At 60.7% G+C, this 25,282-nt stretch overlaps 1 protein-coding gene across 2 annotated transcripts in view; it reads left to right on the top strand.

Annotated features, from left to right (window-relative positions):
* The window catches only part of ADAM12 (ADAM metallopeptidase domain 12), a 176,348-nt gene that overhangs the window by 106,125 nt on the left and 44,941 nt on the right, over positions 1-25,282 (top strand). For both annotated transcript variants that reach the window (XR_013814711.1, XM_079793191.1), the window contains exons 5-9: positions 7,658-7,734; positions 14,095-14,272; positions 15,142-15,207; positions 16,873-16,944; positions 21,724-21,893. Coding sequence is in view for 1 of the 2 variants with exons in the window: in XM_079793191.1 (XP_079649317.1) it covers positions 7,658-7,734; positions 14,095-14,272; positions 15,142-15,207; positions 16,873-16,944; positions 21,724-21,893 (563 nt within the window). In the remaining variant the exon portion in view is untranslated. The remainder of the gene's footprint in view (positions 1-7,657; positions 7,735-14,094; positions 14,273-15,141; positions 15,208-16,872; positions 16,945-21,723; positions 21,894-25,282) is intronic.

A 25,282-nucleotide genomic window follows, 5' to 3' on the forward strand; every position in this document is an offset into this window, starting at 1 on the left:
AAAGGGCTGGGAGACGTGGCTTCGTTGTAGACGACCTCGACACACCCTTCTCTGCACTGCGGGTGCTCATGTGGGCGAATCCCTTCTAGAAGCCCACAGTGCGCGTGGGAGTGGAGTGGGCGGGCGTTCCGGTCTCCCGTACCTGCGTGGGAAGAAATTCCTGTCGACACACTGACCCCAAATGATCCCAAACGGGCAGCCTTGGGTCCCCTGCGCCCGACAGCGGCAGCCGACCCAGAGCGTCTGTAGGGAGGCTCCACAGCCTGGGTTACCTGCGATGCCCATGCAAAAAAGAAAGGAAGCTAAGTATTAAAGATGAGCCCAAAATCAAAATTACAACCCGCACGATAAAAAAAGCCCCTGTGAGCCAGCAGTGGCGACCAAGAGACTGGAGCCAGCGCCACCAGGGTGTGCGGTAACAGAAAAATCAGAGCAAACAGGAACTATTTTAAAGAGGACACGACAGGCCAAATAGACATTCCAGAGTGGAAACACGGGAAAACAGGAAAGAAGCGAAGTTTAAGCTCAGGTGGTGAGCACGCCCTGACTTGAAGAAAGACGAGAGTCCCGAGCGGGAAGGACGAGGACCAGCCGCTCAGCCCGCCCGCGGGGCACGGAGGCTGAGCGCTGACTTGTGACCCAGGAGGTCGCCGTTCGAAGTCACATGCCCAGGCTGCGGGCTCGATCCCCAGTAGGAGGGAAGGGAGGAGGCAGCCAGTCAATGACTCTCTCTCATCGTGGATGTTTCTCTGTCTCTCCCTCTCCCTTCCTCTCTGAAACCAATAAGAATACATTTTTAAAAATTTTTTTAAAGCACGGAAGAAAGACTGGGGGGGCTCCTGGCCAACAGAGGCAGGAACATTCCGTGGGGCCTCCTGTGGCGGTGACGGCTGGAGTCCTCCGGTGCGCACGGTGGGGGCGGCCCGCTCTAACATGGACACGGAACATGAAGACCTGCTTCCGAGGCGTGTTCACAGCTTCGTGTCTCCCATCTCCCCGTCACATTGCCCTTCCTGGGGCGTTTTTGTCCTTTTCTCGTTGGGGGACTAACGGGGGCCGATGGACTGCGCCCGCCGCCCGGTCTCGTGGGAGGGCTGGGGCCACGCACGCAGCGTCTCAGGACGGGCCTGGACGCAGGCCCCTCGCGCCAAGCGTTGTCTCTGAGGGGTGGCGACGGCGTGCCTTCTGCTCCCCGTGGTGTCGTGTGCGTGGGGGAGGAGGCTACCGTCTCTTTCTCCTCACTTCGCCACGAGGTGACCGTCTGGCGAACGTCCTCGCCTCCCTCTGCCCACTCCCGCGGTCCCCGGGCAGGGGCTTTGCAGGGCGCGGCTGGAGGTGGCGCTGGGCCACCCCCTCCCCGTGATGGGGAGACCTGCCTTGGTAAGGCCCCAGGCCGCCCCCTGACGCCCTTGGTGACGGGGAGACTCCCAGCCCCGCCCGGGCAGGACGTGCTGAGCCACACGACCTGCAGCCGCCTCCCCGGGCGGGTCCTGAGGCGGGCAGGCAATTGGGGGGAGGGGAGTGAAACTTGGGGTTTTCCGGAGCCTCGCTGCCGCCCAGGCCTGCGTTGGCCCCTCTGTCAGAATATCCCAGGCGCCCCCCTTTCGGGGGTCATGAAGCCTCACCGGACATGGTCTCTGTCTTCAGTGGGGGAAGCGGTGGAGGCCGGGGTGGGGGGAGGGGGGCACACAGGCACCCCCACCTGGGAGCAAGCAGCACGAGGTGCTCTCACTACGCGATGCTGCCTCTCCTGGGGGCTCACCCGCCTCTCCCGGCCTCGGTGCCCTCTGAGCCGCCAGGGTTCCGGCGAGGCGAGGGGGGAGCCCCGCCCGGGCCGCGGCCCCTCCAGCAGATGCCAGCAGAGTCGGGCCGCAGGCTGCCTTCCCCATGAGGACACCAGGCAGCGCCGGGAGTTCTGTTTTCCCTGAATCAGCTGAAAACGGAAAGAAATGTGCTGACTCATCGCCTTGCCCCGCAAGTCAGCACACAGCGGATCTTCCTACATTTAAATTATAGATCAAATAAAGCCCCTTTGGGCTGTAGTTTTTTGTTTTTTTTTAATCTCTCCACAATCAGTGGGAGCTGGTGGACAAGCAAGTGGAGGCTGGTTTCCATCTGGGGATCGATCGCCGCCTGTCATCTCCCCGTCGCCTGTCAGGACGCGCCGCGTGGGCTTTATCCTTCGGGGCCACGGCCGAGTGGGGGGAGGGCGGGGTTGTCCCTTTGAGCACGGCCTGCGGGGGGCCGTGCAGTCATTATGCGCTTACTCAGCGATGGGCAACCTTTTGGGCTTGGCGTGTCCAACTTCGCCAAAAAACTGGGCATAACTCGGGTAGTGTGTCCCTTTGAGGGAAAAACTAACTCCAAGACTCTAGTCGCAAATGTTTCATCCTCAGGAGCAGCAAATGTTTCCTCCTCGGCATGTGGCCACGTGTCATCAGAAATGGCTACGCGTGTCAGTGCTGACACACGTGTCATAGGTTCGCCATCACTGGCTGACATCATCCCAAAGGCCATTCCGGGAAAGGCCGGAGTCACCCCCACAATCTCCTCAGCGCATTCGTCTGCTGCCCACGTGGTCACCGGGCACCTCCAGGGGCCGGGCACGGAGACTACCCGAGAGGACGGCAGGGCGAGGACAGGCCGCACGGGGCTGGCCCCTGGTGGCCCTCTCCCCTCCATCAGCGGACGTGGCCTCCTCAGCGCCGAGCAGAGCAGCCGGGCCCGGGGGTGGCGCTTCTTCCTCGGACCCTCCGTTCACGCGGGGCTGAGCAGGGCGCCCCGTCACAGCGAGGCTGGCTGCACGCACACTCTTCCTGCAAGTGCACCGTCCCCTGATGTTTCATACACGGAACATGGCTAGGCACATGCAGACACAGAGGCGCAGACACACACCGACACATGCACACACAGAGACACACACATACACATGCTCACAAATATGCTTACACACAGACACACACCTACAGGCACATACACACGTGCTCACACATGCTCTCACACACAGGCACACATGGGCACATAGGCACACATGTATTCACACAGACATGCATGCATGTGCTGACACACAAGGCACGTGCACATAGACACACACTTACACGTGCCCACATGCATGCGCACTCCCACTCACTCCAATCTTGGATTTTCGGAGACAGGTTTTCTCCTCGAAGAGATAGACTCCTGAGGGCACAGGTTCAGAGAACAGGATGCGAGGGAAGCCGGCCGGCCTGCAGCCAGAGGCTGACACTTGGACCCCTGCTCGACCCGCTGGCCTTAGTCACAACCCGTCAGGCCTCGGGGTCCCGTCGGCTCAGGAAGGGTGGCCGGAAGGGGGGTGGCCTTTGCCGGCCTGGAGCTTCCTTCCAGCCAGACGTTGTCATCCAAAGAGTAAAGCAAGGTGGTTTGGCCCATTGCACAAGCGACAGGGGGGCAGGGGCGCCGACACAAAGCTCCCAGGAATGCAGCACTGACAGCTGTTCCGCTCAGCACGGCCCCGGCTGGTGTCTGTCAGTCCTTTCCCCGCAGGCTCAGCCCTCTGGGCGGTTGGCATGGAAGCTTCCTCTCTGGTCCTCTGAGAGCAGGTGGCGGAATTCGGGTTCTCCGTCCCCTGTGGCCAGGGCCCTGGTCCATCTTCCCCCTCACCCGCCGCCTGTTTGCCGGACGGTGTCAAACAGAAGGAAATGTATTTCGCCGGACGGAGGGGGCAGTGCTTCAGGGTGAGCGGTAAGTTACGCAAAGCGCGGCCAGAGGCTTTGGAAGGGGGAGATGTGCTTGTGGGGTGCGCGTGTTTGGGGCTGTTTTCTGTGTTATGGTTGGTTGGTGGGAATGGAATGTATCAGATCAGCAGAACGGGGCAAGGATGGCTGCAGATGGACAGCCCGACCCTCCGGGGCAGTGGGAAGGGGACGCAAGTGGGAAGGGGACGCAGCCTGGGAGAGTTTGCGGGGTCCTTGTGGCGATGGGTAAACCTGTGGGTCCCGGGGTGCACGCTCTCCTAGAGTCAGGCTGGCGCCTGCTGCGTCTCTCACAGGTGTGGCTCCCACAGGCCACGGGGTTACGAATCCGTGGGGCCTGGCAGGTCCTGCCTCTCGGCACCAGCCCCTGGGAGGCCACCTGACCCCCAGGTCTGGGGACACAGGTGCAGGCCGCCAGGATGGTGACTCTGCCTGCAACCTTCCCCCCCCCCCCCCGCCTCCGCCACCACCAGGGGGCGGCATGCCCAACCGATCACATGACCCATGCAGTGCGATGTGATTTTACATGACGAATTACTGGATTATGAAAACGAAATCACGTTTGTTCAAACCTTTAGGGAATCGTACTGGGAAAAATAAAACCTCGGGACACGGCAGGTGTCCGGGCGAGCCTGGACTGGGGAGTCTGGTGACCTCGCTCGGGCTCCTAAGGAGTTAGTCCCTTGGGTTCGCCAGGAGGGACCCAGGGCGGTGGCCTGGCTGGCGGTGGGACAGGAGGAGCTCGGAGCTCGGAAATGCACTCTCCGCTCTGGTCACAGCCGGGAGCGGCGCGGGGGTGGAGGGCTGTCAGGTGCACCTGACCAATAGCCACTCAAGGAAAATGCTCCTGACATTTCGGAGGTCAGTTAGTAAGATGATCGGCACCATTTGGCTTTTAGTTTTGTTTTTTCACCCATACGTTGCTGCCAGAGCAACATTTCCCATTTCTCTAAAAGGAGGCGGATTCTGTAACGTACAGGATTCCCAAAGATGTATAAGGGCGGCCCAGCCGACGTGGCTCCGATGTTGAGCGTCACAGTTTGATTCCCGGTCAGGGCACAGGCCTGGGTTGCGGGCTCGATCCCCAGTGTGGGGCGTGCAGGAGGCAGCCGATCAGTGATTCTCTCTCATCATTGATGTTTCTATCTCTCTCTCCCTCTCCCTTCCTCTGAAATCAATTATATATATATTTGTATAAGGGTTAACACCCGGTGATGCTGGTTACCCCCGGCAGCCCAACCCATGACATCACACTGTCCCCTCACTCGCTCTCTGGCTGTCGCTCTCCCAGCCCTCACTCCACTCGGCTGGGACATGCCTGCTGGGGGCTGTGCAGAGGGGACCCGAGCCTTCAGTCCAGCCACATGATCCCTGTTCAGGGAAGTGTTATCACCCTCCTAAGTGCCCAGGCTAGAGCTGTCTGCAGAGAGGCGACCTGGAGCCTTTCAGAAGCTATTTCACTGGGTGCTGAGGAGGCGAGCTGGTGGCAAGTCCCCGGGGCCTGGCGGGGTGCCCGCGGGGCAGGCTGGGCAGTGTGCCCCCCCCCCCATGCATTCTTTCCTAAGCCACGTGCTCCTTGGAGCGGACCCCTGGCCAGGGGTGGGCAGGGCACCGTGAGCGCCTGCTCTGCCTGAACCTGCCAGCCTCGCACAATGAACCCCGTCCCTGAGCAGACAGCACCCCCCCAACACGGCCCCCCAGCACTGTCTCTGCGTATGCTTTTGTAGTGAGCCCCTTTCACGTCCCGCGTGGTTCAGGGTTCAGGTTCAGGGTTCGGGCTCTGGAGGAGGCCGCACGCAAATGAAAGAGACTGGAAAATATTAACTTGGGAATATTGGGGGCCAGGCGGGAACCCCGCTCAAGGGGAAGGACTCCACCCCGCTCCGGCCTAGCGATCCCTTCTATTAAGACCATGGGATCCACCCGTAGCTCCAGGCAGGCCGTTCCAGTAACAGCCCATCAGCGAGGATTCACACAAGATTAAAAGGCGGAGGTTGCTTTAGCGACCATTGTCTCCACCGGACAGCGGGTGGTTGGCTCTGACCTTTCAGAGCTCAAGGTGGACCAGCCTTCCAGGTTCCTTGTCCACACCTCCCTGCCAGTGAGGACAATGGGCGGCTTCCAACATGCTCTCCCTCTAAGGCGGGTCCCTCTCCACCTCCACCCTGGACACCCGGCCACCCCACTCCTCAGTGTCATGTGGGCATCAAAGCGGAGCCACAAAACTGTTGTCGTTGTGGTTGATGTAAGCAACAACAAAAAACCCAAGCGATGCGACACCCCATTACACTGATAGGACGGTTCCTCGGAGGTGCACTTAACAATGAGCTTTTCTTTGCATGAAAAGCACCGACACGTAGGAAATAATAGGAAAAGGATCCTGTTCGTGGTACCAGCGAACCTATGACTACCTAGGCATAAGCTCAGGAAAGCTTCCTAAAGACACACGGAAGGAAACGCCTGGAACTAGACTGAAGGACAGGAAGCGCAGCCACAGTACACGGAGAGACATACTATGTTCATGAACAGGAAAACTGTTGTAAAACCACGAACTCTTACAAAACTGGCCTTTGCATTCAATGTAGCCCAAACGGAAACCACAGAGCTTAAAATTTGATTCTCAGATTCACCAGAAACAGACAAGAGGCAGCATAGCCTAGAAGCTTTTGGCAAAAAACAATAATAATAATAATAATAATAATAATAATAATACCCGAAGAGAACTTGCTCTCAGCAGGGTCCCCAGGAAAAATTGGGGAAAGAATCGCCTTTTAACAAATGGTTCTGGAGACTGACATGCCGAAGAATGAACTGGGACTCCACGTCCGGCCAGAAATTAACTCAAAGTAGATTAAAGATCTAAATGTAGGCACTGAACCTATAAAACTCTTACAAGAGAACAGGTGTAAACCTTCGTCCCTGTTGGTTAGGTGCCGGTTTCTTAGATACGCAGCTAACGCATAAGCCACCAAAGAAACAGAAACAGTAGATTGCTGCGTCCCTCAGCAGACGCAGCCCTTCGCCGCGGGCCACACGCCCGTCATTCAGAGGACACGCGTGTTGCCCAGCAACCCCTCCTGGGGCTGCAGCAGGGCCTCGGTTCCACCGTGAAGCCGGCCTCGGTCCTGGGCCGAAGCCCCCTCACCGAGGGCGTGCTGTGGGCGGCCCCCTGGGCAGTGACCTTGCTCACAAGGGGGGGGTCCCGGGCCGGTCACACGGGGACTTCGCACTCAGACGCAGAAGGCCTCTCGGTTTCCCTTCCCTGCCGAGTTAGACGTGTCCCTCCTGACCGGGCAATTCGGTGAGGGCCCCTCTCCCCAGCCCTCACTCCATCGCCTCTCTGCTTCCATATGCCGTAGGCCAGTGGTCGGCAACCTCCTTAGTCAGCAGAGCCAAACATCAACAGGACAACGATTGACATTTCTTTGGAGAGCCAAATTTTTTAAACTTAAACTGTATAGGTAGGTCCATTGTTATTAACTTAATTAGGGTCCTCCTAAGCTGACCTTTGCTAAAAACTCAAGGGGCCAAAGAGCCGCATGTGGCTCGCGAGCTGCCGTTTGCCGACCACTGCCGTAGGCCGAGCCGACTTTGTATTCCGTTCACCGTGTGCTTACCCCCACAGCGCCTCGTCTCAGGACAAACACAGTTTGCATGAGGGTGACACGGATGTCCATGTGCTTTGTCCTGGGCCAGGTTTTATAAGTGTCCGACCCAGGGCTTCCCGATGGGGGTTAGAGACCCGAAGGACCCTGTGGGTGCTCTGGCCCGAGGTCCCGGCTGGGCCACGTGGGGCTCAGCATTTACTATGAAGGCTCCTCGTTCGACGTCTTAGCCAAAGGGAACTCAGCGCCGTAGGTAAAACCAGCGGGGACGGTGCGCGGGGACGGACGTGGTGACTGAACCCCTCTCTCTCCTTCCAGGGTCACTGTTACTACCACGGGCACGTGCGGGGGCACCCCGGCTCCAGCGCCAGTCTCAGCACCTGTGCGGGTCTCAGGTGAGTGGCCAGACAGCGGCGGCCCCAGCCGCGCAGCGTCCTCCTCCTGTTCACCCTGGGGGGCTCGCCGCCCCCTGCCAGGCGGGAGGCCTGCCCACCAGCCCCGGAGCACAGCTGGCCCGGCCTCGGGTTTCTCCCTCGGCGCCTCCGTCCCCGCTGACCCCACCTGGCAGGTGGGCGGGGACTGAACTGGCTGAGTCTCGGTGTCCCGGGTGCGAGACAAGTCCTGGTGAGGACAGACGGGATGTGACGTTGGGTAGTGTTTAAGCTGCTCCTTAATGAAAATGAGAAGTACGGGAGCCGCCTGGCCCGGACCCGGTCGTGTGGAATCAGGCGGGGTCACGGGGCTTTCGCAATGACGCGGTGGCACAAAGCAAGAAGCAGTTGCCTCCCCCGACACGCCCACCTGCTCCTGTCTCTCTGCAGTCGGCTCCTATGTCTCCCGGAAAACCAGTTTCACTGACACGTTTCCAGCTGTCCTGGCCTTTGCGCCGGGTTTATTCATTGAGTTTGTGGCTAGCAGCGTGCATCCTCAGGGTCCTGCTTTGCCCTGGCCCGTGGCACCAAGCATGGTTCTGCGGGAGGGCGTGCCAGGTGGGCACAGGCAGGCTGCTCCCCGTGCCAGCCGGGAACGCACAGCGGGAGTTCTGTGCAGGGCCATGGAGAATGAGCCTCTACACACACCACACACACAACACTCAACACACAACACACACAGCACATACAGGTATACACACAGCACACACACACAGCACACACAGCACATACAGCACACACAGAGCACACAGAGCACACACATCACATACAGCACACACAGAGCACACACAGCACACACAGCACGTACAGGCATACACATACCACACACAGTCAGGCTCAGTAGTCTGCTATCGACCACCCGTCGGGGTGGGAACAGGAAGGGGACACCCCGTGTGGACGGTGCCCCTGATCATTTAAACCTCCCAGATCTCGGGGCTGCTGTTGTAAGAGCAGCAGGACGTGCACCAGTAGAGGGTCCCGGAGGGAGGTAGTCAACTCTGGGATCTTGGGGCATCGGACCAGCAGAGAAGCTGGGTTCCGTCCGCACCCACCGACAGAAGGTTCCATGGAGGTTGGACGCAGCTCCCGTAGCTCCAGCCTGGCAGGTCTTCAGAAAGCAAAGAGGGATGGGAAACTATGTTAAATACCAGGTGACCCCAAGATCCATTCGGATCTAGGAATGCCAGGAAAACGCGAGTGTCCCAGGGACGGTCCATTAGAGCCCTGCTGGTTACAATGTCGCAGAAAAGAAGCCAGTGACAATGTTGCTGAAAAGAAACCAGTGACCATGTTGCAGGAAGAAGCCAGTGACAATGTTGCAGAGAAGAAGCCAGTGACAATGTTGCAGAGAAGAAGCTGGTTACAATGTTGCAGAGAAGAAGCCAGTGACCATGTTGCAGGAAGAAGCCAGTGACAATGTTGCAGAGAAAAGGCAGAGCAGGCACCTCCCACAGGCCGCGAAGGGCTGGACCTGGACCAGGGCCAGGAGGACTCTGTCCTGGAACCGAGACGGGAGGAGGGAAGGGAGCAGCCGTCCTGCACGTGCAGCGTGAAGGGGAGCGATAAGGGGAGAAGCCGGGATCCCGGTAGGAGGGGGATTAGGCGGAAACAGCTCTTCCTCGGAGGGACTGACGGGCCACGAGGAACACAGGTCAGAGAAGTGAGTGCGGCCGTGGAGCTTATTTTGCCTTTGAAAGGCTCCAAGCCAAGTGGGACGTTCGGACCCTGATTAACCGTGTGCCGTATGGTGTGCTGCCCCGGGACACTCGGCCCTCCTCAGTACACCGCCCGTGGACTGTCCATGACTCCCCCACATCCTGGACTCTCATTTGCTCTCGTGCTTTATGGCCCTCCCCCCGCTGGTGAGAACAAGCCCAGGGGCATCTCGTGAGCATCAGTGCACAGACCCACGCTGTCACGGTGATGGGAGAGAACCCTGCTCCGCCCCAGAGGGGTACGCTGCTGTGGTTCGTAATGGGACAGACGTCCAGTCCTGGGCACAAAACCCCGAGTCCCCATGACCTGGTTTTTCCATAAAGGCCCCATTCCCACCCCCTCCCAGCCCCGGCCAGCACGTGAGCTCCCGGACGGAGGGACGGTCCCCAATTCTGCCGTCCTCTTGCTCGGCTCCTGCCCAGACATCTGGAACCAGGGGTTCTGACCGCTGTCCTTCCTCCCTCTTCCCCTGGAGACAGCATCCTGTCAGCCCGTGCACGCAGCCGTGGGGGCCAGGTCTCCGCCCTGAAGGACTCCAAGGTCACGTCTCAGCTCTCCCCGGCCCCACTCTCCCTCAGAGCTTGAAGTGTCCTAATCCCACCTTCCCGGGGGTCCCCACTGGCTCCCCTCGGGAGGGACCCCTTTCCAGGAAAGGCCCCGCCCATCTCCGCTCCCGGGCTGGGTCCTGGGATGCTGAAGCCGCCCTCCTGCCCCCACCCCCCGCCCCCACCCCCACAGCGCCGCCCCATCATGGCTCCTAAACATCTCTCGGCACCACCCTAACTCACCCCCCCCCCCGGGATTTCTAAATGGCCTCCCACCCGTGTTTCCTGCCTCCGCCCTTCCCCTCCCAGCCCCGTGCACATTCCAGAAGGTCGTGTTTCAAAACTACAGCCTGATCGTATCGTAGGGACGGCCCCACCCTGCGCTCAAAACCACCACGCGGCTCCCCGGGGCCGCCCGCCGTGCCCCCTTCACTCCCGCAGACGTTACCGAGCACCGGCTCGCACGCGGATCACCTGCGGAGCGTGCCGGTCCCACCAGGCTGGGAGGTGGAGACGAGCAAGGAAGACGGCCCCGCGTGCAGAAAACAGCCGGACGCCACTTACTTTGTTTTTTTAATCCTCACTCGAGGATGTGTTTCCATTGGTTTTTAGAGAGAGTGGAGCAGGGAGGGAGAGACAGAGAAACATCGATGTGAGAGAGACGCGTCGATTGGCTGCCTCCCGCACACGTCCGACGGGGCCGGGGGTCGCACCTGCAGCCCAGGCCCACGCCCTTGACTGGGAGTTGAACCTGCATCCGCTGGGTTTGGGCCGGTCCTCTCCCCGCTGAGCGCCCCGGCCAGGGCTAGCGCTGTGGCTGCGAAGGGGCCTGGCTGAGGGTCTCTCTGTGAATCACGGGTCGGTGGTCACTGCGGGTGTGTCCGCCCTAACCATTCCTGAAGCCTTCCATAACAGCCCAACATGTGCCTCCTGGGGCGCCCCCCCTCCGCTCCCCCACCCCCCACCGTGCGAATCCACTGGGATGGGAGCCAGGGGCGGGGATGTCTGTGAGGGCCCGGAGCTGCGGGCCTGCGGGGGGCGGGGGCCGTGTGGATGCGGGAGAAGCTCCCGGGATCACTCGCTGGGAGGAGCCCCGTGGCCTGTGCCCACCAGCCTGCGCCGCACTGGGTCAGGCGGGCGCGGCGCCTCTGGTCTGCCCGCGGCTCCTCCAGCCAGGACCGCGCTTCAGCCGCACACGGGCCTCTCGCAGGTGCATCCCGGCGGCAGGACATGGGGAGCGAAGTGTTTCTCCCAGAAAACTAAATCAGCAAGTGAACGTGGAGGGACCGGGGATCCCTACATCCCAACTGCTAACTCAGGGGGGGTGGGCGAAGCCGGTGCCGGGCGAGAGGCACAGCCGGAGCCGCAGCTGGCCTCGCGCACCCGCCTGCCAGGTGGACACCGAGGGGGGGGAGGGCTGACGCTGACCCCGGAGAGAGGGGTCCCCGGAGTGTTCGCCCTGGAAGCTAACCAAGTCCGCTTACAACTGGAATCGGTTCCTCTTCGTTTCCATCGAAGGAAAACTACAGGTTTCTGTTTGAAGTAAGGCTGCCTGGTTTCAAAGCAGCTGCTCTGGCCGGCCGCAAGGCTCAGGGGTTGAGCATCGACCTATGAACCAGGAGGTCAGGGTTCTAGTCCCAGTCAGCGCACAGGCCCGGGTTGTGGGCTCGGTCCCCAGGGTGGGGCGTGCAGGAGGCAGCCGATCCGTGATTCTCTCTCATCGTGGATGTGTCCATCCCTCTCTCCCTCTCCCTTCCTCTCTGAAATAAATTAAAAAGTAATTAAAAAGCGGCCGCCCTGTTTCTTGGGGCCCTTTGACTTCTGCCTCCATCACACTCGACCCGGGCCCCACAACCCTCAGGAAACAGCTCTGGGGGGGGGGGGGGCAGGCGGGGGGAACCCAGGTGGGGCACAGCTCGCTGTGTGCCACCTGCATGCCCCTGGCGGTGGGTCCATGCCCAGAATGCGGCTCTGCGGGGTCTCCTGGGCCTAGCCCTGAGCACAGGAGGGCGGCCCTCATCCCCCCCAGCCACCCCTGTCTCCCCTGCTGTCTCCACTGCCCGGAACTCGGCCTCCACCCCGCGCCCCGCCCATGGCTTTGGGTCCAGCCCCCCACTCCCCGAGAGAAGGAGCCAAGCCTCGTCATTCCCGCACGTCTCCCAGATGCTTTCTCACCCCCTCCGCCCACCCCGCCGAGGGGAGCAGAGCCCCGCTTTCCACGTCGGCTGGGCAGCCGCCAGCTCCGAGCGCGTCCCTGACTGTCGGTGACGTGCAGCTTCAATGACGCGCTTATCGCGCCAGGGCCGCGAGGGCTGAGAACATCCCGTGCCGACGTGTCCGAGAGCCTGGTCCTGGGCTCCGCGGTCGCCAGCGCTCCCGGGCTGCATGACGGATCACGCAGGCCGGCCCAGAGCAATTGCTTCGTTAAGCGACGCTGCGGGCGCCGGCTGCTTGCAGCGGGAGGCCTCCCCGGCCTCGCAGCTTCAGAGACCGGAGGGGGAGCGCTCCCTGACCGCGGGGCGGCCTCGAGGATTTCCCAGGGAGCGGACAGGCCTTTGCAGCCGTCGGCGTCTCTTGGTGCGACGTGGGTGCCGTGTGTCGCGTGGACACCCAGTGGCAGCCAGAGAGCGCCCCCGGCCCAGCCAGCGTTAGCGCCGCCTTCTCCCCGCGGGGGCGCGCTTCCCCGGCAGAGCCGCGTGTTTCCCTGCGAGTGCGCTCCTTTACCAGCCCCGGCCTAGTCTGTAAAGTTCTTCCCTTGGGCTTTTTATTCTTGTTTTTGGTTCATCCGCACCCGGTAATATTTTCCATTGATCTTTAGAGAGAGTGGAAGAGAGAGGGAGAGACAGAGGGAGAGAATCATCGATGTGAGAGAGACACATCGGCTGGTTGCCTCCTGCACGCACCCCGACCAGGGCCGGAGATGGAGCCTGCAACCGAGGTGTGTGCCCTTGACTGGAATCGAACCCGGGACCCTGCAGCCCACAGGCCAGCGCTCTGTCCGCTGAGCCAAACTGGCTAGGGCTTCATTGGGGCTTTTTAAAATCAACTTTCATAACCTAACATCCCCTGTTAGTCGTTGTGAACTGGAACTCTCGTTTCCTAAAGAACTTGTCAGGGAAGGAGAATGCAGCCCCTCCCCCTCCCCCGAAGAGGGGCAGACCCGTCTGTGCCCAGGAAGACGCGGCTGGGTGCCCCGGGAGGCGGGGAGCACAAGGCGGCGGCAATGCTGCTTTTGAATCCACCTGCGGGGGTTGGAAAGAGCCAGACCTTCAGCCACCGCATCGGCCCCCTCTCAGCTGTCCAGTGCTGTGGGTGCAGGCGACACCAGCCGGGCTCTCCGATGGAGGCTAATCCTCCCATGCATCCCGGCGCCGACTCCCCCGTCAGGGTGCCAGCTTCCCGGGCACCGTCTGTTTCTACCACTGCCCTCACACTCCACGGAACAGGGGTGATGCGTGAACACTGAATAACAAGGGATTGATTGTGGGTATGTGAGCCCCAATTCCGCTCGAAATAGCTATGTTACTGCTTTGCACTCTTTCTCCCAGACTGTTTGAGTGCTGAAATGCTGCCTCCCATTCTAATTTAAGGATGTTTAGGTAGCCCAGCTGGCATGGCTCAGCGTCCACCTATGAACCAGAAGGTCACGGTTCGATTCCCGGTCAGGGCACATGCCTGGGTGGCAGGCTCGATCCCCAGTAGGGGGCGTGCAGGAGGCAGCCGATCAACGATTCTCTCTCATCAGTGATGTTCGTATCTCTCCCTCTCTGAAATCAATAAAATATATATATATTTTAAAAATCTGTATACAAAGGCTAAATGTAGTCTATTCTTTCCCAAAAATGATTTGAAACAAAAAGACTTCTCAGACTCACTTTTCCAAAGATTTGCGCAGTGAATCCGTGGGAACATATGTCACAGAAATGTCCTTTGCGACGAGAGCCTGGGCATGAAATGCATCGGCATCTCCTTCCGTCCTCTGTCTTGCTAAGAACCGGGTCTCGGCCATAAGCAAGAAGCTGCCCTTACAAGTTAGATGTTTTTCCTCTCTCTCTGTCCACAGGGGACTTATTACGTTTCAAAACAAAAGCTACGTCCTAGAGCCGATGGGCAACGTCACCGACAGATACAAGCTCTTCGCGGCCGAGGCCCTGAGGGGCCTCTGGGGGTCGTGCGGATCGCATCACAGCGCCTCGAGCCCCACTGCAGGCGGCGGGCGCCCACCGCCCTCCCGGACACGGGTGAGAGAGAAGGGTAGGAGGGAAAGCCGAGGGCGTGATTCTGGGGACCCTGGACTCCAGCGGGGGACACCGGGTGCTGGGACATCGGGGCCTTTTCCACTGGGGGTTGTGGTGGGGACAGAGCGGCTGGCTTATCTGGAGGCGGGGCGTGTCTTGTGGACAGAGCCCAAGCAGACACGGAAACCGCCAGCCCACCTGCCAGCGAGGGACCAGCCCGTGGCTCCCAGCCGGCCCCCTCTGCGGGGGTGCAATGTGGAGGTCCCTGGTGTCCGGTCTGCTTTGCAGTCAGGGTCTTTGCAGAGAGCTCACAGCCCTGCCCACCTGCCGGGCAGCGGTGACCTGGGTCGGTCCCCGAGTCTGCCTAGCCGGGGCCTCTCCTCTCCTCCTGGACTGTCTGTGGGGCCCGGGTTTCAGGTCCTCTGTCCCTGCGTCTGCTTCTCAGAGGTCCCCCTTGATGCAGAACTGGAAAGATCTCTCCCTGCCCAGTGGACAGAAGTGGGACCAGCACCCCCAGGGGCAACACCCCAAAACCTCCCCTCGTCAGGGCACAGGCCTGGGTTGCAGGCTCGATCCCCAGTGTGGGGCGTGCAGGAGGCGGCCGATCCATGATTCTCTCTCATCATTGATGTTTTTCTCTCTCTCCCTCTCCCTTCCTCTCTGACATCAATAAAAATCTATTTAAAAGTGAAAGAAACTGGTCACTTGAGTTGAGAAGGTCCTATAAGGGTCGTTGGGGATGGAGGTGACCTGGGCGGATGGACGGGTGGGAGACAGGGGTGAGGTGGGGCCCTGGTTGAAGTGCTGGGGGAGGGGGCTGTCTGGGTGCCCGGGAGGCGTGCAGGGAACTGAACTGTGCTTCCTGTTGGCAGCGTAAGAGGGAGACCCTGCCGATGACCAAGTACGTGGAGCTGGTGATCGTCGCCGACAACCGCGAGGTGAGCGCGCTGCCGTTTCCCGGCCGGTGAGGTCGGTGAGGCCGGTGAGGTGGGTAAGGTGGGTAAGGCGGGTAAGGCCGGTAAGACTGGTAAGGCGGGTGAGGTGGGTGAGGTCGGTGAGGTGGGTAAGGTGGGTAAGGCGGGTAAGGCCGGTAAGACCGGTAAGGCGGGTGAGGCCGGTAAGGCGGGTAAGGCGGGTGAGGTCGGTAAGGCCGGTGAGGTCGGTGAGGTGGGTAAGGTGGTAAGGTGGGTAAGGCGGGTAAGGCGGGTGAGGCCGGTAACGTGGATAAGGCGGGTGAGGTCGGTAAGGCGGGTAAGGCTGGTAAGGCGGGTGAGGTCGGTAAGGCGGGTGAGGTCGGTAAGGCGGGTAAGGCTGGTAAGGCGGGTGAGGTCGGTAAGGCGGGTGAGGTCGGTAAGGCCGGTGAGGTCGGTGAGGTGGGTGAGGCGGGTAAGGCGGGTGAGGTCGGTACGGTGGGTAAGGCGGGTGAGGCGGGTAAGGCCGGTAAGGCCGGTGAGGTGGGTGAGGCGGGTGAGGTGGGTAAGGCGGGTAAGGCGGGTGAGGCGGGTGAGGCCGGTGAGGCTGTTTGAAGAGAAAGGGACAGGAAAGGAGGACGCTCCGAAGGTCATCACCTGCTTTGATTAACCTCATCGGCTCTGGGCCCTCGGAAGCCTGTGAACCAGCCCCGGAGAAGGGCTTTCTGACAGTGTCGAGCATAAACTATTAAAAATGTGTCTGAAGCTACAACATAAAAGCCAAAGACTGGAAACCAACAAGGAGACTGCTGCTCCATCGCTAAGCTCTCCAAACCAGTGCCGGGGGGGGGCGGGGGGGTAGGAGGGTCCTTTGGGGAGTTGGCAGGTGGCGTTAGGACGGGTTTCTGAACCGTTTGGGGAAAGCACAGTTTCGGGCATGGCCGATGTGTCCTCGACCAAAATGAAGGAGCGAGGGGGGCGGAGACGCGGCTGAAGCCCGGCCCTCTGAGCAGGCCCCAGAGTCCCGTCGCCTTCCTTTGAATTGGTTTTCGCTTGGACTCTGAGAGTTTCTCTCTGTGTTCCTCCTCCTCCGCTGCGTGTGATGAATGAGGTGCAATTTCCTCGGAGGCTCCTCGCAGGCGGGGAGACTGGCCTGACGGTTTCTCAGGAGCCCACCCCGCTGGAGGCCGGCCGGGGGGGATTTATTAACTTGTCACCCCTTCCCCTGCGGGTCATCGGACTGGTGGCCACCAGTCACCTGTGCCTTTACTGTCTGAGTTTAAAACCGACATGAAGGGCTTTCCGAGGACGTGAACCTCAAGGGTGCCTTTGTGAGCCAGTGTCACCCCAATAAAGTCAGTTTTACAAACACCAAGCTGGCGATCTGAGAAGTGGCTTGGGGCTGCCTTCTCCTTCGTTGTCCGTCTTCTCTTTACCAAAACGGTGACTGCCCGTCACGGGTGAGGCTGGGCGAGGCAGGAGCTACTGTCCTAGGAGCGCTCCGTGGCGTGGGCGAGTTTCGGGGCGCTTCGGGGAGTCCCGGGCGGGAGGTTTCTCGCAGGATGGGGTCCATGGCGCAGGGAGCTGGGAGGCGTGTGAAGCCCGAGGCTGCGCGTGCCCAGGGGCTGGGCGGGACGAGGAGCTTTGAGTGACGCGCTGGCTGTGACGATGCTGACATGGCCAATTGTTCAGTTTCAGAGGCAAGGAAAGGACCTGGAGAAGGTGAAGCAGCGGCTGATAGAGATCGCGAACCACGTGGACAAGGTACGTTCTTTCCCAGGTAATTATGTCACTCAGATCGTGTACATGTTTGGAAACCAGGTGGGAGATGACGCTCACCTTGTCTGTCTGAGCAGGGGGAGCCGGGAGCCACCTGTGGTCCGGGCTGGACCGGGGACTCCTGTCCTCGGAGCCCAGAACCGCGGGGCCCGGAGCGGCTGCCGGAGATGCCCGCCACGCTGCCGGACTGCGGCCTGGGACACGTTCCTCCGGGTCCCTGCTGGCCGGGCAGAGCCCCAGCCCTGGCATCTCAGACTCCCCGTTAGACCCAGAGCCGTGGTCGGGTGCATCCCACCCTTGGGAGAACTCCCAAGCCAGCCTCTCCCTAAGTCCCCCGGGAGGATCCCATGGCCCCACATCCCGCCCCATCAGCCCCGCCCGTGCCAACGAGGCCTCACCATTCTGGGGCGTGGACACTGATTTTCAGCCCAGTCAGCAGGTGGCAAGCCCTCCCTGAGGACCAGGAGGTGACAAAGGCGATGGCAGAGCTGGAGGGGACCTGGGAGTCGGGTCTAACCCCAGGGCATTTGACCACCGAAGGCCCTCCCTCTACCTGTCCCCAAGGAGGTGGGAAAACTGTCTACACCACGCATTTCAGCAGCACGCCTGCATGGAGCTCGCCTGCATGGAGCTCGCCTGCATGGAGCGCGCCTGCATGGAGCACGCCTGCATGGAGCACGCCTGCATGGAGCGCGCCTGCATGGAACACACCTGCATGGAGTGTGCCTGCATGGAGCACGCCTGCGTGGAGCATGCCTGCATGGAACACGTCTGCATGGAGCACACCTGCATGGAACACGCCTGTATGGAACATGACTGCATGGAACACACCTACATGGAACTCGCCTGCATGGGGGCATGCCTGCATGGAACATGCCTGCATGGAGCACGCCTGCATTGAGCACACCTGCACGGAACATGCCTGCACGGAACATGCCTGCATGGGGGCACGCCTGCATGGAGCACGCCTGCATGGAGCACGCCTGCATGGAACACACCTGCATGGAGCACGCCTGCATGGAGCACGCCTGCATGGAGCACGCCTACATGGAGCACGTCTGCATGGGGCACACATGCAAGGAACACACCTGCATGGAGCATACCTGCATGGGAGTGAGCAGCGAGCGTGGGACGGATGCTCCACCCCACACAGGACGTCTCCCACTTTGATAGGCATGGCAGCCGGGTGTCAGAGTGGGGCCTGGGCACCGAATCTCCCAGGGGTCCTCACGTGGGACACGCTCTGACCGCTGTCCTACACGCCTAGTCCTCGGCGGTCGCTGTCTCCAGCCCGTGCGGGGGGTGAGAGGGAGGAGGGCCAGGCTCCTCGGAGACGGCCGTTTGAGGGTTCCTCGCTGTAGCCGTGGTTACAAACCCGCCGGTGATATCTGAGTGGTTGGGATTTTCCAAGTTTTCCGGAGAATGGAAGCCAAGGCCCTTCCGGAAATGGGACTATTCTACTCGGCCGTGCGGGCAGCGCCGCGCCCTGCGCACTAGGAGTCAGACCTCGGGGTGAAAGGCCGCGGGTGGCGTGAAACCGAGACTGTGGACGCCGAGTCGCTGTCACAGTGATGCACCCCGTTCTCCCGCCGGCTTCTCCGCCGCCTGTGACATCCCGCTGCCCCGCACAGCCAGGGGGGCGTCGGGAGGGTGTTAGGAGCCGCACGCTGATCGAAGGGCAGAGCTCTGCCAGCCTCGTGGGGTCTGCCAGCCTCGTGGGCCTTGATTCTGGTGGGAGAGCTGAACTGCTGGACACACGTGTGCGGCTGCCCCGGCAAGCCCTGGAGACGCTGGTGGGGTCCCCAGGCCCCTTCCCACGCTCTCTGCACCCGTGTGAACTAGGGGCGAGCCCTGGACTAGCGAGGAACCCAGATTCCACTGTGCCGCGCTGCCTTCTGCAAGCGTCTCGGCCCCCGTGAGCCATGCCGGTCCCGGTGGCAGCTTCCCCGTTCACAAACTCGTGGCTCTCCGTGGCCGCTCTGAGTTAATAATCGCTGCAGGGGAGCGGGCAGCTCAGACTGGAGACCCACAAGCGATTTAGTGCCAAAGGTGACATTCTGGAACATTCAGGAAGGCCCGTCAGTCACTTGCTGGCAACCCCTGAGACATTCCCCCGGGCTGATTTAAGGGTGGGGGGAGGAATGGCTGCCAAATGAAGGGGCTGGGGACCGCCTCTCTGACCTCTCCCCCGTCTCCCCACTTCTGATTCACGAAGAAGCCAGCAGCAGCTGCAGATTCTTTGAGGCTGAGCCTCCGCGACTGCGTGGGCGGACTCGTCCCCCGAGAATTCCGTGTCTTCCGGTCATTCTCCTGTGGGTCTCCCCTCCCGTCCCACGCGGGGCCTCAGGTCCACTTCCTCCCCGGCCTTCCCGCCCCCGGGCTCCGCACCGGAACTCCCGGCGCACCCCTTCCTGGCGGCGGCTCCTCGGAGGTAACGGGGATCGGGGCTGTGAGCTCCTGCGGACCCTGAGCCCTCGGAGCCCAGGGCAAGGGCCTCCTGGGCCTTCCTGTTTGTGCCAGAGCCAGGCCTCGCCCACAGCCAGAGCCCAGCAGTGCCCGCTGCTGCCGGGTTCCTGGGTGAACCCATCGGCTCTTCCCCGACCGCACGCACCTGCACCCTGGTCCCTGACCACGTCCCGTCCGCGTGCATCCTGATCTCAGACCACGTCCCGTCTGCATGCACCTGCATCCTGGTCCCAGACAACGTCCCATCTGCATGCACCCTGGCCCCAGACCACGTCCCGTCCACATACACCCTGGCCCCTGTGCCCAGGCCATAGTGGGTGCTCATTACGAGGAGGCTCTCGGCAGCCCCAGAGGAGCAGTCAGCAGGCGGTGAGGGGCGGGTAAGGCGGCTGCAGGTGCGCTCAGCACACATGACAGATCCCAGCAGCATCGGCGTCAGCGCAGGGCTGGGCCTCACATCCATCATGTGTGAGATCTGCTCTGGGATGTGACTGGAGGGACCCATAGCCGGCTCAGAGCAGCAGCCACAGGGCCCTTCCTGACCCAGTCGCTGCTTACCCACGACACCTGTCGGAGGCAAACCGGGACCCCCTACAGAGATGCCCTGAAGCCCACGCTTGGCCAGCTGCTGTGGACACCGGTGTCTCTGCCTTCTGGTCACCGCTACCTTTGACCTGAACCCACTGAGAATGTGACCTCCCGTCACAGGACGGCAGCCGGACACGGGCGTCCAGAGGGCCAGGGCGTCCCTGAACTCCATTCTGCCGGGGAGCCTCGCTGGGAGCCTGCGAGCAAGTCCCGGTTACACCACCAGCCGCAGGCCGCGTTCAGGCCGCATGACGTCTCACGTGCTTGTGAGCGTGACGCCCGATTGCCGTCTGCATGGGGCGGCGTGGCCTGCTCCGTCAGCGTCTGCTCCAAGATGTGGCCTGTGTTCCCGGGCCTCCTGCTGGCCTGGTGCGCCAGCCGACGAGGAGATGAGCAGGGAGGATGGGCCGCCTCCCTGGGTCGACCCGGCCGCGCTGCTCAGCCCCGGGGAGCGTGTCGTGAGCGCCCCGCGTGGGAACGCTGCTGAAGTCCAACACGGAGCTCCTGTGACTTCGGTCCTGGTTGGCCCAGATGCTTCTAGCAGCTCCAAATAGGACCTGCTCCCCACGGGGGCTTGACCTCGGCCTATCCCCAGCCACGTCGTTCTCGCTGGCACCTGAGAATCAGAAGAGGCGGCGTCCTCAGTGGGCCCTGCCCCCACATCACAGGCGCCGGAAGGTTGTACAGCCAGCCAGGCAATCCCGTGTCCCCGGGCCCTGAGGGCAGAGCCGCCGCCGGGTCTTTGTGATGCACGTGGGCCAGCAAGGCGGTCGGGGCCACGGGGAGTTCTGACCTCTCCTCGGGCCGCTCGTCCGCCTCAATAAGCGTGTCTGGTGCAAACCATCCCTTCCCACCTCTGAGCCAGGGCAGCTGCTTGTTGGTGGGGCTGTGGGCTTGTTGGCGGGGCTGTGGGCTTGTGGGCGGGGCAGTGGGCTTGTGGGCGGGGCTGTGGGCTTGTGGGCGGGGCAGTGGGCTTGTGGGCGGGGCTGTGGACGTGGCCATGAATACTAACGAGGGGGTGCACCTGGGCTTGGCCTCCTGCCGGGGAGAGGAACTTCTCAGTAACAGATCTTTCCGGGACACTTGGTGAGCCAGCGTCACTACGGGAAGAACCTTCGGTCAGTCTCGTTCCCGCAGGAGGGTTCTGTGTGTGCCTTACGATTCCAAAAGCTCCTGATTTTCCCGTTTAATTCGAAACCTCCTCCATGGATGATGGGTGACGGAATATGACCGTGTCGGCCAAGCCTGAGACTTGGCCAAGAGGTCAACACCGATTCCTTTTCAGCACCGCCTCGGTAGAGCGTGTGGCTTAGATGGACAAGTGGCTGTCGTTGGCAGAGTCTGAACACGGCGACTAGCTCAGGGGGCTGTGCTGGCAGATAGGGACTGGCCGGCGTTAGCTACAACGCTGCGACTTCAGCCAGGCTCCCGGTCTCTGCGCACTTTACTCTCCACGGAGTCCTTGGAAGTGTGAGCTTCCATGCAAACCAGGGAGACCACAGAGGCTCCTCCCTGGAGCTTTGCGGACCTAGTGAGCGTGTCCTTGGGCGTCGGGCCCTACGCACCGTCCTAACTGCTGGTGCCTGGGAACCGGGGGGCACGGGGTGTTGTTCTCACCCGGTCGGTGAGGTTCAAAGCGTGCAGATCTGCCCTGCTCTGCGCTTCAGGGTCCCATTCACGCGGTTCCCAGCGGGTGTCTGTCCCCATCAGTTTTACAGGCCGCTGAACATCCGCGTCGTGCTGGTGGGCGTGGAGGTGTGGAGTGACATCGACAAGTGCCCCGTCAGCCAGGACCCCTTCGCCAGCCTGCACGAGTTTCTGGACTGGAGGAAGATGAAGCTGCTGCCTCGCAAGTCCCACGACAACGCACAGCTTGTCAGGTAGGCCGGCACGTACCTCCGGGCTGGGGAAGGAGCGGCCCAGCGCACCCGCCTCCTCCAGCTCCACCACGCGGGCCGGAGCTGCGCCTTCTCGGGCGCACGGACGCGTCCCAGGGGGCCGCTCCGCCCTCATCAGGGGGGCAGAGGCCCCCAGACCGGAATCGGGGGTCTGCTGTGAAGTCTCCCTTTGGACACCTGGGAAAACTCTTCCTCTGTCCAATGTCTTGTTCCTTCTTCCGTCACCTGGACGTTCTCCTTATGCAAATTTATTAAAATACTAGAGGCCCGATGCACAAAAATCCGTGCAAGAATGTGCCTTCCTTCCCCTGGCTGCTGGCCCCGCCTTTGCTCCGGCCCGAGCCGCCTTTCCGCCTTCCCACGCTGCCCAGAGGCCCGGAGCTGCTGGGGCGGTGCAGAACGCCTGCATCATCACCATGGTGACGATGCAAGCATCCCGCCCCACCCCTGGCCGCTTGGCACCTGTGTATGCAAACTAACCTGCCATCTTTGTTGGGTTCATTTGCATTCTCACTCCTGATTGGCTGGTGGGTGTCACCAAGATACGGTCAATTTGCATCTTTCTCTTTTATTAGTGTAGAGGTTTTTATTGATTTTAGAGAGACAGAGAGAGATAGAAACATCGATGAGAGAGAAACATCAATATCTATCGGCTGCCTCCTGCACACCCCCTGCTGGGGATGGAGCCCGCACCCCGGGCATGTGCCCTGACCGGGAATCGAACCCTGGCTCATAGGTCAAAGCTCAACCACTGAGCCATGCTGACCGGGCTGGGCAGCCTGTTCCAGTCTCTGCCTGATGCACGGTTGTCCAGAGCGGGCAGCTTTTTAAAGCCCATTTTCTTCCCTTATTCGCGGGAATGTGGATGCACCATCCGAAGGCGGGGCCTGGGGTGGTGGTCGCCAGCGGCTCGGAGCAGGAACACCTGTGCTGCCCGCCTGGCGGCATTCTTGGGTTTCAGGGTCCGAGGCTGCAACAGGGCAGCACATCCGCCTTGGGTCTGTCTTTCCACCCCGCTGCCCTGGCTCCGAGCAGGAACCAAATCCCTCCCCGGGGGAGCCGTGGACACGGTGGTGTGGGTCCCCCATCTGCTGGGGGAGCCGGGCAACAAGGAAGTGCCCTGAGCGGTCCGTGTGTGGAGTAGCCAATGAGGGAACGCAGAGCTAGAACGTAATGAGCTGCCACAGACGCCTTCCGATCCAAAAAGAAGCGTGCTTACCCGAACCTAACGTGGTGTGCAGTAGGTTGTTTCCAAAGTGGCAAACATTTTATTAAAATCCTGAAACAGTTGATGCCACGATCCTTGTCTTCTCGCGCTGCTCCTATCGCTGAATTAAACGCTGTGAAGAGATAGACACTCCCCTTCAGCGAATCGGGTCTAATGGACGAGCCTTTACGGGAAGCGGACAGCCAATCCCTCCCCGTCGTCTCTGGAAAACGCCCACCCCGAGGCTGCGGGCGGTCGTGTTCCTTTGCTTTGGCCACTGTCACGGGGGGTTTGCTTCACTCCCTGCCTTGGATGTTTGCGGCTGCCTCATATTTTGTGCATTGATTAATCCTGAACTCTTAAAAAGCCGAATCAAAGTGTTCTGTTCTGACTTCTTTCCCAAATGGAGTCTGTCCAACATGAACATCTGGAAATAGATCAGCCTCTTGTATAACCTCCTCATTTACATACATGCAGTTGTTTCTGTGAAATGCTCGGCAGATAGAAGCGTTACAGCCGCAGCCCCTACCCGTGTCCATGGGAGTGTGGTGGGCGGGTGGGTGGACACACACATACACACGGTCATACACACATACTGGTAGGTTGGGTTATATCTATTCTTGCTCCCTCTTGTCCCATCGACCACCACCAAAATACCTATCTTTTCAAATAATGTCTGTGCAACCCATGTATGTCCATGGCCAAGATCACATGGAAAACTCATTTGTTTCCTTTACACGAGATTCCGCAGTTACATTGCTTCATTTTTCATGTATGAGGTAGGAGCTAAAAGCCCTTGCCTGAAACGGGCCTTGAGGTCATCGGACTCGCTGCTCAAGATTCCCCGGAAGGGAAAGCAGCGCCCGCGGAAGCCCTAAGGTCCTCTTCCAGAAGCTTCCGCCGGGTGCTGAGGCCGCATAGGGGCTGACTTCTACACTCACTCCAGGGGGTCGGCCATTCTCCTGCCGATTCCACTTTAGAAGGTCCACCGGCAGGAGAGCACCGTGGGAGGGTGTGGGTTTCTGTCCTGTCGTGTTACCCAGGCGCGCAACCCTAACCCTAACCCTAACCCTAACCCTAACCCTAACACTAACCCAACCTTAACCCTAACCCTAACCCTAACCCTAACCCAACCTTAACCCTAACCCTAACCCTAACCCAACCCTAACCCTAACCCTAACCCTACCCCTACCCCTAACCTTAACCCTAACCCTAACCCCAATCCCAATCCCAACCCCAATAGCAACCCTAACCCTAACCCCAATCCCAATCCCAACTCTAACCCCAATCCCAACCCTAACCCCAATCCCAATCCCAATCCCAATCCCAACCCTAACCCCAATCCCAACCCCAATCCTAACCCTAACCCCAATCCCAACCCCAATCCCAACCCTAACCCCAATCCCAACCCTAACCCCAATCCCAACCCCAATCACAACCCCAATCGCTACCCTAACCCCAATCCCAACCCCAATCCCAACCCTAACCCCAATCCCAACCCCAATCCCAACCCTAACCCTAACCCCAATCCCAACCCCAATCCCAACCCTAACCCTAACCCTAACCCTAACCCCAATCCCAACCCCAATCCCAACCCTAACCCTAACCCCAATCCCAACCCTAACCCTAACCCCAATCCCAACCCTAACCCTAACCCCAATCCCAACCCTAACCCTAACCCTAACCCCAATCCCAACCCCAATCCCAACCCTAACCCCAATCCCAACCCCAATCCCAACCCTAACCCCAATCTCAACCCCAATCTCTACCCCAATCCCAACCCTAACCCTAACCCCAATCCCAACCCCAATCCCAACCCTAACCCCAGCGACAACAGAGCACAGAGCAAGCGTCCACTGCGCCCGTTCAGCTCCCCGCGATTCTGACATCACAGCCAGCCCCAGCAGATGTGTTTATGAGGAGCGGCCCCCTCCCCCCGCCCTCACCCCCCTGAGAAGGAGGCAGACCACCAGTTACACATTCAAGAGCCGCGACCGGCTGTCTGAGTCTTGGAAACAAAAATCTGGACAGGTCGTGGGACCGCGGTGCCCCTGGACCAGAAGCCGCTGCGAGGGGAGGATGCCGCCGCGGCCACGCGCCCTCACGCAGCTCCCGGGGCAGGCGTGCGGGTCACTCCGGGACTGTGTGCGTCTTGCCTGTGTAC

This window comes from Cnephaeus nilssonii (genome assembly GCF_951640355.1).
Source record: "Cnephaeus nilssonii genome assembly, chromosome: 16".
NCBI classification, from domain to species: domain Eukaryota; kingdom Metazoa; phylum Chordata; class Mammalia; order Chiroptera; family Vespertilionidae; genus Cnephaeus; species Cnephaeus nilssonii.